The sequence below is a fragment of the Papio anubis genome, chromosome 2 (genome assembly GCF_008728515.1).
Source record: "Papio anubis isolate 15944 chromosome 2, Panubis1.0, whole genome shotgun sequence".
In the NCBI taxonomy this organism is placed as follows: Eukaryota; Metazoa; Chordata; class Mammalia; order Primates; family Cercopithecidae; genus Papio; species Papio anubis.
The window spans coordinates 138,971,786-138,983,621 of record NC_044977.1 but is presented as its reverse complement, the minus strand read 5'-3'; the positions used below and the strand labels follow the sequence as shown (position 1 = coordinate 138,983,621).

The window sequence follows — 11,836 nt, the reverse complement described above, 5'->3', positions numbered from 1 at the left end:
TAGGCCCCATCTCATATTTAAAACTGTGTTTTAGGAAAATCCCCTGGGTGATCTGAATGCACATTCAAGTGCATTCACTTGAGTGAGACTCAAAGTAGATGTTTCCAGTGAGGAAATTAGTAGTTTACTTATGTAGTTATTATCGCTATGAAGATCTGTAAGATAAGTATTTAGCTGCAGTATCAGGTGTCTAGAACTGAGGCTGAAAAAAATGAAGAAAAGCAAAACTAATTTGAGATACTGAGGTTCTGCTAAACTCTATCATTGAAAACATCACTATATCAAGAAGTAACTGATTATTGTTTGCCTGAAGCATTACCTAGTCTCTATTTTGGTTCTTTTCTAACTACAAATAACTGTTTATATATTGATTTTTTTTTTTTTTAATGAACAATGCACGGGACGATTTCTTCTTACTAGGTTCACTCATTTGGTTCTGTCTTTGGCTACCCAGGTATCTTTCCATAAGAATGTCTAAATTTTGGCTTGTTATAAGATGACTGTCTGGAATTAACCTATTTTGCCAGCTTTTTCACAAGAATTTCAACTAAAAGTAGCACCAGAATAATTTATCAAAACGGATACAATTAATGCTCACCTTTTTAAAGTTAGTTTATATTTTCGGTGCTACTGGTGAAAACTTGTCACCAACTCTTTGGAGAAACAAATTCCAAAATCTGAAAGGTGACACCAACTGCAATTAACTTTAATCTTGAAAAGTGTGAAACTCTCAGGACATAATTGAGATCAACATCCCAGGAGTAAACTGATGGAAGATGTGACTTACATAAGAAAAACAAGGGTATTTCTTTATTCTTACACCTGGTTTTCATTTGCTTATGTATTCAAAATACAGATGTACCAAAAATCAGTAATTGACATATGATAGATGTAATAATGACAAATAACTTTCAAATAATGTCATATTTTTATTCTTGGTGGTATCATAGGAACCCTGTATGGTTTCATAATTATGGTATAAGACCTCAGATTTAAGTAACTGGCTCTAAAGATACTTGGGTACCTCCAGGCTTTATAAATATTTATTTCTCTGTTTTCTTGAAAAGCTAAGTATATAAGGAAATTGTAGAAGAGCTGGCATGTAATACAGGATTTCTAGTCTGTTATCAGTAAATGTTCTAAGACACGCCTTTGATAAAACAGAGATGTCAAAGACAGCAAAGGAAATATTTACCAGACAAGGATGATTAGAGAAAGTTCTACAAGCCAGGATGGACTAAAGTTTTTTACTTTGTATTTTAACAAAAATGCTTTTTGAAAGTATTATAAAGTGCCCAGGACTAGGGACTACGGCTTCATGTAGATAAGAGAAGTAAATATTTTAAAAAGAAATATAAGAAAGGAGTTCCCTTGAATACGTATTCTTAACTTTGGAAGCAAGAAACTTTCTAAGGATGGAAGAAGGTTTAGGTGGCCTGGGATCTGACAGGTACTTGTAAGTGAAAAGGCACATTACCTCAATGACATGTGATTCAACAGGGACATTGGCCACATGACTATATAGCTTGCGTCATCTCACCACCTTGCAGATACCTCCCAACACACCCAGATTTAAACCTAAATAATAGAAAAGCTATGCTTAGTGATATTTCCAAAACCCTCTTCCTACGCCTGTGCAAGTATCTTGCTTTCTCTTCCTCTGTCCCCCAAATACTGTTCAGGCACTATTTCCCCTTCTGTACTTCCCACTTCCTCCTCCCTCTCCCACTTCCTCTTCTTCTTCATTTCACTGTCTGCTTATTATTATTATTATTATTATTACCTCTCCTCTCTCCCCACTGACCTGCTGTCTCTTGCTCTCTTCTCCCTTTTTCCTCACTCAACTTCAGATCAATCCTGCTGGGTATATTCTGTGTCCTATACCCCTGCTGTGATTCTTAATGAAATAAATTTCAGGAAGCCTACTGATTGGATCCATGACAAGTATATAATTTATAGGAGCAGCTGGGCCCTCCTTGGCACAGGACAATCCTAATTTTTCCTCTGTATATTCTATTTCCAATTCCACTCCATCTTAGCCTTCTCCTTCTCCTACTTCATTGGAGGACATCAGCTGGGAATTCCTTACATTTCTCCTATTTCTTTCCCTTATTTTCTTCTTGGGGAAGGAAAGGGTCTCCTCCTTTCCTACAGTGCATCTCAGAAGTTCAATTTATAAGGATATCCTAAGTGAACCTTTATCTCATAAATCAAGGTCTCATTGTCTCTCTTCCGTAAATCCTAACAACTGTTTTGCCCATCAGCTCCTCACTTCCTCCATATTGCTACCAGAATTAGGTTTAGCATTTGTGGCATGGTATTTATTTAGTCAAATCTGATGGTTTTTTGGTCTCTACTAAGATGGGAGATTTCATATTTTATGTTTATGAGGTTTCTTTTTCCTTTATCTGCCTGTGGCCCTCAATTGGAATTTTTCCAATGATTTTCCCATTCTTAATGATTGTTGAATTTTCTGTGGCTTAAAGAAAAAGAAAATCGAGATTTTCTAAATATGGTGATAAAAATCTTTGTAAACATAATAAGGGCAACCTCTTTGTTTATGAGTCTAAGACTGAACAAACCTGATGTCCCAATGATTTTCTCTCTCAGGTTATACGTAAATTGTTGGTTATTTTTAAAAAGCCTATGTAGAGAAGTGGAATATTTGAGAAGTTTCTGAAATATCTTTGACTATCAATAATGTCAATATCTGGCTTAGAATTTTCTCTCCTGAGGGAAAGCTTCTGGGAGTAACCCTTTCTAAACTCAATCTGTGCTGGCCACTGAAAGTTAACGTTTCTATCAGTGCCCCGTATTTGCTTTCTTTCATCATTGGATAGTAGCTGAATGCATAGACTTCAGTGACAGATAGCCTACATTTAAATCCCAGTATCTACTGTGTGACTATAGGTGAATTACTTAACCTCCCTGTACCTTAGTTTCATCACTTACAAAATGGGAACACAATGGCCAAATATCATCATCCATATTTTAAGGGTGAAAAGAGATAATCCTTTTTACATGTACACAGTGCTTGAGTATACAGGAAAGGCCTATTTTTATTGGTATTGTTATATTTACTGTTATGGCTAACTATGTATGTTATCTGCATTTTCAACTAAATTGTAAATCTCTTGAAGTCAGATGTTTACACTGTTTCTCAAATATAAGGGCATAAGAAGGGCAGTCTTTTTGTTTATGAGTCCAAGACTGCCATTAAAAGGAATGGCAAAAACCGCAATAACTTTACACCAACCTAATATAAAAATTAACATGGAATGTTTGAGGCATGTCACTCAAATATGTAAGAATTTTTTAATCATATCTTTAAGCCATCTATAATTGGTGTTCAAATGTGAATAATGACAGAGTCTTAGATTTTTTTCTTCATTAATAATAGCTGAATGTTTTACAAATAGAAAGTTATAGTAATTACTGAATATATGTAACTTATTCCCACAAGGCAAAATTTTGATTTAAAGCATAACTGAAACATAAGTGTGTCGTTAAATATCCTGAATGCAAAAGCAATGCTTACAAAGTTTATTTCTTCACATAATTTTTTGAAAAGTCTGTGGTGCACCTAAAACAACTATTCTCCAATTCCTAGTAAGACATCAGTTTTCTGAAAGTACTTAATGGTATCTGGACTAAGTGTACATTTCAAAACACTCACATTATGAGTTAATGCATTTGCAACAGACTTCTGAGTGAAGTTACATATTGCCTAGGTTGCAAATAAAAAATGCAAGGGAGTGAGGACTTAAGACCTATTGAGTACCCCTGGAACTCTTAATGGTTTTCTTTGCTTCCTTTTCTCTCTTAATAGACTATCATCCCAGCTAGTACCATACTAATCAAACAATACACAAATGTTTCATGTTAAGGCTCAGGATTATAGACTCATATAATTAGGAGACTGGAAGGAAACACACAAAAATAAGACTTTTCAAAACAATCTCATTCACACTCTTTACTTGAATTATTTACTCTAGTTTTATTATTAATTTTTATACTGTTAAATTGACTGCAATTCAAAACCCAGTGTATTCATACCATGTGTTAAGATATGCTCCTTCCTATATGTGTTCCTCTAAAGCACCATCTGGATCTTGTGGGGGGTATTTTCCTTTGTGGTATCAAAGCCAGGAGCTCGCGGTTTTCCTTTATTTTTTAAGGGAACACTATCATGTAGCATCTGGGACCAGAAAGAAATCTTGATGGTATATATTTTACAGATATTTTCTTTTCGGATGTTTTTTCCTCTAAGAGAAAAGCTTTTGTTAATGTGTCACGTAAAAATACATTGTTGATTAGTAACTTGTCAAGAAGTGCTAGATTACATTCCTGTGTTGGTCCATTTATATATATTTCTGAACAGCTAATATTTCATTTAGTTTCCTATTAAACTTACTCAAATATATTTTTGAAGTGCATTGCTTAAAATTTACATTCAAGGCAAGAAAATGAGTTTGTCAGTAAATGTAGTAATTAAGGAACTTCCAAGTCTGTATTTTTAAGATACTAGAGGTAACTGTAACTAATCATTTTAACTTAAAGAAATAGAATTGCAAATACCCTCCTTCCCCCCACCCCCCACCAAAACCATACCTTAGTCACTTTGGAATTATAACCATCTTTTACGTCTATCAATATAAATGTATTTCATTTGGTATTCAAATTACTTTCAAAGCGATAAATTTTGAATTTCTGTTTCATTGTAGCTTCTGATCTTTAAATGTACTGAACAGGAGGATTTGGGGAGCTTGTCTTGTCTGATAGGTGTTATGTATCTATGACGACAAATTTGTGCTGAAGCAATGTGCAATATAGACTAGTAATATTTTTACAAGGCTATTTTGGAAATTCTCACGTTGATGTTACTAATAACGTGGGTTTAATAGCATTTGGGTAATTAAGAAAAAAACAGTAATAGAAAAATAAAAACGATAAGAAGGGCGAAACAGACTTCTCCACCCCTCTCCCAACCCTCATTCCTTTGGAGGCTCGCGCCCTCTTGGAATAGCAGGTTCCTGCATGTGCCAGAAATCCGGTCCCAGCAAAGCTAGGTGCTCTGCAATGCCAGGGCGTTCCCAGCTAGGGACTCCTGGCTGCTTGGAGCTTGAAAACACCTGGCGTGGTTCTCGGGGGCCCTAGAGGCTTCTGCCACGGACTGGTCGGCTCTGGGGTTGTAGGCAGAAGGCTCTGAGCGGTTGGAAGGGTTTCCTGTGTGTCAGCAACTTCACTTTGCCGAGATAGCTGGCGGAAGAGAGAAGAAGCGCTCGCGGGCCAATCGCCTGCCAGCAGCCACCTTTGAGCGCACCCCTCGCCCTCGCCGCCGACTCCGGTAGCAGCGTGTTGGCAGAGGCTGAACATACTCGGCCTCGGCGGAGACCTGCTCCCAAGTAGACGCCTCCTGCTTCCCACTGCACCCTAAAGGACGCGGGCTGGCTGCTGGGCGAGCTCGGCGGAGGCACGCCCCTCGCCTCCCCGCGGAGTGCGGACTCGCCCGGGTGTCCAAACTCCGCCCACCCTCACGGGAGCTCAGCTCTCCCGCCTGACCCCGGTACTCTGGACAAAGCGGGGCCTGGGGAAGGGCCCCTGAACTGCGCGGACGCTGAACGGGACGCGCTTCAGAAGCGCACGAGTCTGCGGCCACGCGCGCTCCGATGGCCGCCAGGAGCTGAGCTCAGGGTAGGAGGAGGAAGCGATAAGACGCCCCGAAGCTGAGCTGCACGTTTCTAAGGTAGGGAGGAGGAAGATGCCCCAATGAAGTTGATCATTGAGCCAAGGAGGCTGGGGAGCACCCTCCCCATGCGAGATCCCCGCAGAGCGAGTTTCGCTTGACCTCGCTGTGCCTCTGGCGCGCTCTGCAGCGCGGACCCGCGGCCCCTCGGGAAAGCGCAGTCGGAAAGTTATCCGCGGTGGTGCCCTGCGCGCCCTGTTGTGTAAGCTCGGCGTTGCCAGCGGTCGGAGAAGTTGCTGGCCTGCCCGATAGCCCAGTTCGGTGGCGGCCCGGGGCGGATTTCATGGCCCGCGGAGAACGCGGGGCCAGAGCAGGCGTGGGCGAGCCCCTGCGCGCCCCCTCCCGCGGGGATCCAGCTCGCCCGCTCCCTTCCGCTCGCTGGCTTTTCCGATGCTTGCTGCGCCCCTGGCCGCCGCTGCCCTCTCGCCGCCTGCTGCCCCTCGGAGCCGCCGCCTAAGTCGAGGAGGAGAGAATGACCGAGGTGCTGTGGCCGGCTGTCCCCAACGGGACGGACGCTGCCTTCCTGGCCGGTCCGGGTTCGTCCTGGGGGAACAGCACGGTCGCCTCCACTGCCGCCGTCTCCGCGTCGTTCAAATGCGCCTTGACCAAGACGGGCTTCCAGTTTTACTACCTGCCGGCTGTCTACATTTTGGTGTTCATCATCGGCTTCCTGGGCAACAGCGTGGCCATCTGGATGTTCGTCTTCCACATGAAGCCCTGGAGCGGCATCTCCGTGTACATGTTCAACTTGGCTCTGGCCGACTTCTTGTACGTGCTGACTCTGCCAGCCCTGATCTTCTACTACTTCAATAAAACAGACTGGATCTTCGGGGATGCCATGTGTAAATTGCAGAGGTTCATCTTTCATGTGAACCTCTATGGCAGCATCTTGTTTCTGACATGCATCAGTGCCCACCGGTACAGCGGTGTGGTGTACCCCCTCAAGTCCCTGGGCCGGCTCAAAAAGAAGAACGCGGTCTATATCAGCGTGCTGGTGTGGCTCATTGTGGTGGTGGCGATCTCCCCCATCCTATTCTACTCAGGTACCGGGGTCCGCAAAAACAAAACCACCACCTGTTATGACACCACCTCAGACGAGTACCTGCGAAGTTATTTCATCTACAGCATGTGCACGACCGTGGCCATGTTCTGTGTCCCGTTGGTGCTGATTCTGGGCTGTTACGGATTAATTGTGAGAGCTTTGATTTACAAAGATCTGGACAACTCTCCTCTGAGGAGAAAATCGATTTACCTGGTGATCATTGTACTGACTGTTTTTGCTGTGTCTTACATCCCTTTCCATGTGATGAAAACGATGAACTTGAGAGCCCGGCTTGACTTTCAGACCCCAGCAATGTGTGCTTTCAATGACAGGGTTTATGCCACATATCAGGTGACAAGAGGTCTAGCAAGTCTCAACAGTTGTGTGGACCCCATTCTCTATTTCTTGGCGGGAGATACTTTCAGAAGGAGACTCTCCCGAGCCACAAGGAAAGCTTCTAGAAGAAGTGAGGCAAATTTGCAATCCAAAAGTGAAGACATGACCCTCAATATTTTACCTGAGTTCAAGCAGAATGGAGATACAAGCTTGTGAAGGCACAAGAATCTCCAAACACCTGTCTGTTGTAATATGGTAGGATGCTTAACAGAATCAAGTGCTTTTCCCCTCTTTAACTTTCTAGTCAGTTTAGAAAAAATCAAACCAAGAAAATAGTTTAAAAAATAATAGAAGTAGAAATGCCCACATCCACACTGAGCTTGCTTGGTTTGCTTTCAAAGTCTGTCTTCTTTCTGACTAGAAGTATGTATAATAAAACAGCACTACCTAGGTAAACATTTACTTTCTCTTTGGCCTTTAAAATTTACAAGCTTTTCTGTTTAAAGTGTGTGTGCACCTGAGTACTGGGGCTATTTTTGATATTAGTAATTTCTCTAAGAAAACTAGCCCCCTGCAACTTGAGTTTGTGGTTTATCTAGCCTTTATTGATTTTTAAAATCCACAATAGGAATAAAACGAAAATCTACATTCTCAGAAATATTTAGCATGGTATAACAAAACACTAAACTCATTAGTTCATCCAGCATCACATCAATGGATCTCTGAGCGGGGTGTCTTTTTCAGTGTCTTATAAGCATAGATGGTAGTTGACTGAGTTTCTTTAGGGAATTGAATAGACAAGTAAAGTTAATGAATTTAAGAGCCTGAAAAGTGATTGTTTTCCAGTTATTTCTGGAAAAGGTCTCATTATATATTGGGTGCTAAATGTTTGATGGGGAAAGCCTGCATATATTATCGTACTGGTGAAATGCATTCAAAATAATTAAAATGCATGTATTTTCCTTCTAAACACTGTGAGCTCTCTTAGATATCTTGTGATAAAGAGCATTTACTTGCCCCACTGCTGTGCAATGCCTGAAGACTTTGTGTTCCAGGACAAGTGTTCACTCACATCTGTAAAAACAATTTTAAGAATCACAAACAAATTACAGACCAAAGTTTGAGGAAAGTCAAATAACAGTAAGTTGAAGGATGTTGGACAGGAGGACAGTATTTCAGAAAAGGAGAGGTTGACAGTCATCCACAATGCATAGCCTCCAAGTATACTCTCAAATGTATGAAGCAACTGAGGTGGGCAGAAGACATTTTAGAATGAGGGCTTTAGTTTAAATTAAAATCATGGTGGAGAAGGCTCTTTTTGCTTCCTCTAAGTGTTTGAAAACACAAAATGCAATATGAAAAGAAAAAATAGAATTTGTATAGGTTGCATTGGTAGAATGGGAAGCTATAATCTTTGGATAAACCTTACATCTCAATATTTAAAGAAAAAACATGTATATGGAGAGGGAAATATAGAGACTTAAAGTACCTAGATACCATAGCACTGAAAAGTAAAGTACTAATCAGACTAGTAATAGAGAGAAGACTGTTGGTCAGTGTTATCCATTATATTTGTTCTCTGCCAGGTGTTAATGAAAAATTTGTAAAATGCTTCAACAGTGTTAATAATTTTTAATGAATATTGAATTGCTGCATGTCTAGCCCTTGAAATGGTCAACTTCTACATGAGAATAATAAGGTGAGATAATGCAATTGAAAATCCCGAACAAATAAATCCAGTGTCAAAGGAATTTTTAGTTTTGAAAGCTAGCCCCCATAAAATCAACATCAGAGTTTGCAACTGATGGTGGAATAACTTGTTGGAAAGCACTTTACAAGTAGAGCAACATGGGGCTGTATGTTAAGGCAAGAAAGAACCTTAGTGCTCTGTGTAACATAATGACAGGAAATTCAGATCTTGATTTCAGTTCTTGCAATGCCTATGTAGATTGAGGATTTGTGAGACCTTCAAAGTAGCTTCACTTTACCCAATCTCTGGCCACTAAGATCAATGAAGAAAAGCTGTATTTGGCCTTCCTCAGCAGTGATTCTTTTTACATGTTCCGTTTTAATGCATAGGATTATAGAAACCAAATAAAGAAGACACCTACTACACCTCCTTGTTTTGAGGAAAGAGAGGGTTAACAAAATTCTCACTTCATCAGGCTCAAATAACATCCGTTTTAGTGTCCTACAAGACAAAATCTAAAATATGTCATTACTGTATTGACCTTGTTAAGATCAAGATCATTAAACTGACCAAGATGGAAATTACAGAACTTGTACCAGACTTGAACTTGTAGCCTAATGATACACATTTGTATAATATTTCTTCACCATTTACTTTAGTTTTCTTTCTTTTAGGTCTCAGGATGCTCAGCTTAATTTAGAGTATGTGTTAAGTACATTGTTTCAGCGTCCAGAGAATTCTGTGAGTGTGGATCCACTGAGGAGGTGAACAGTGTCTAGAAATGCTTGTTTACTACTTGGCATGTTTTTTTCCAAAGTGTTTCTTCTTTTGCTTCATACATCACATATGGACATTGATGACATGTGAATGCATGCCACATAGTACAAGAATGATCTTGCTAACTCCTTCCAGGCCAAAAGAAGCCTCTGGGAAGATGTACAAATGGTGAAAACATACACAGGGTCAGGATGAGGTAGTGATCTCTGTTGGCTGAAAAACTGATCAGGTCATGTGACGATTGAAGTATGTTAATAGTAAGGGCAGAAATGTGTTGGCATTTGGAAAAAAGAACTGCTAACATTATAGAACTTACTACCTAGCAAAATTTCACACAAAAAATATTTTAATGGCAAATTCAAGATGTTTTATTGCTTACAAATTAGCATCTTTGACTCTTTGAACATCAATCTGTGTTTACATTGAAATGACAAAAAGAAGAAATATAGCATGCAAGTCAGAATTCAGAGTTAAAACCATGATGTTGCCACTCAGCCAGCTGTGTGACTGTTGACCCTTCCAAGACCACACATAGATTAAAAAGTTGGATGACATCCATTGTTGGGGCTTTGGGGGATATGGTAAAGCATGAAAACTGAACAGCCAGGAGCCTGTGAAATCTGCTACTGTATTTTCCAGGACTTCATTCCACTCCTTGGCTAAAAAAATCTTGTAAGTTTCACAGATTATGATGTGGACCTGTCACCTGTAAAGTGTCTCAATCTTCTCAGACAAGACACTAAACTGTCTTTGGATATTATACATGCCAGTGCTTATAGCAGCTGGAATTTGGCTAGTGACAATGTTTAAAGATGTAATACTAGTTAGTATCTATTGAAGCTTAAACTTTGCTGGTCAAGTTGTAGCTATTGTAATAGTATTTATTGAAGAAGCTCACAGTCCTTCAGTTGTACAGATTGAAAAACTTTCATGAAAGATCCAATATACTAATGTAAATTATATTTATTGCAATGTATAATATTAATGTGTCAAACTGGTGTATTTTACAAAATATATGATGCATACATAAATAAGAGTTGTATATTCCAGTGCTTTTCAAATAGCAGTATCTTGGAATATTTAAGTCTTCACATTTTTTAGTCTAAAATATGAAAATGTTTCATGATACAAGTGATTAATTTTCCCTAGAAGTGCTTTTGCATGTTTGCCTTTTTATTTTTTTCTGTATAGACACAATTTGGTATCAGACTATCATAAGATCAATAGTGAATATAAAATATCTTAGCCAAATGGGGTCTGTATTGTCCACATTTTATATATTAAATAAAAGTTTTTGTTGTCTTTTCAGGAGGTTTAGAGTATTGTCACTAAATACGGTCAAAGCTTCCCTTTCCAAATGCAAAAGTATTGTCTTACATTTAAAGTTGATCTGTCATGTTTTAGCAGTCAAGTGGGATGGGCATTATATAGACAACATTACAGTGTAAGGAAAATCTTTATGGAGATGGGGAGAGCAAAAGGCAGCTGGTATAATCAATGCTGCTTGGTTTTTTTTTTTTTTTTTTTTGCGAGGAGTCTCGCTCATTCGCCCAGGCTGGAGTGCAGTGGCGCGATCTCCGCTCACTGCAAGCTCCGCCTCCCGGGTTCACGCCATTCTCCTGCCTCAGCCTCCCGAGTAGCTGGGACTACAGGCGCCCGCCGCCACGCCTGGCTAATTTTTTTGTATTTTTAGTAGAGACGGGGTTTCACTGTATTAGCCAGGAGGGTCTCTATCTCCTGACCTAGTGATCCGCCCGCCTCGGCCTCCCAAAGCGCTGGGATTACAGGCGTGAGCCACCGCGCCCGGCCTCTGCTGCTTAGTTCTACTTAATTTTTTGTGTTGCTGCTTCTTAAGGTGAGACAGCATAATCTTAATTGTTTTGAGATGGAATTTTAAAGTAACACACTACCAGCAAGTTCAATATTGCTATTGATTTTAATCTGTTTTTTTTTTGTTCAGTTGATATCTTAAATTCCAAATTTTATAGTGATAATTGTATATTATTTGGCTGCTGAATTCTGTTACAGTTTTTTTATTCTGTTGTACATTGTATTATACACATCGTCACAAATTAATATGAAGGTGAATATATGTTACATATCAAGATTTGTGAATTTGAATTATAGTATGTTTTAGTGCTTTAGCAAAAAAAGTTTATTTTTATATTATCTGTGATTTTAATATAGATGATTGAACTAGATTTCTTTTTGAGTGATAGTGCCATTGAATGAGTGGTGTGGAAAC

General features: G+C 39.7%; 1 protein-coding gene across 1 annotated transcript; it reads left to right on the top strand.

Annotated features, from left to right (window-relative positions):
* Nucleotides 1-5,135: 5,135 nt before the first annotated feature.
* P2RY1 (purinergic receptor P2Y1) lies at nt 5,136-10,902 on the top strand. Its single transcript, XM_009201502.4, has 2 exons — nt 5,136-7,379; nt 9,489-10,902. Exon 1 carries the CDS (start codon nt 6,219-6,221, stop codon nt 7,338-7,340), a length of 1,122 nt encoding a protein of 373 aa, XP_009199766.1. The 5' UTR covers nt 5,136-6,218; the 3' UTR covers nt 7,341-7,379; nt 9,489-10,902.
* The last annotated feature ends 934 nt before the right edge of the window (nt 10,903-11,836 follow it).

Coding starts and splice junctions, on each gene's coding strand:
- P2RY1 (XM_009201502.4), top strand. CDS start 6,219: ATGACCGAGGTGCTGTGGCCGGCTGTCCCCAACGGGACGGACGCTGCC.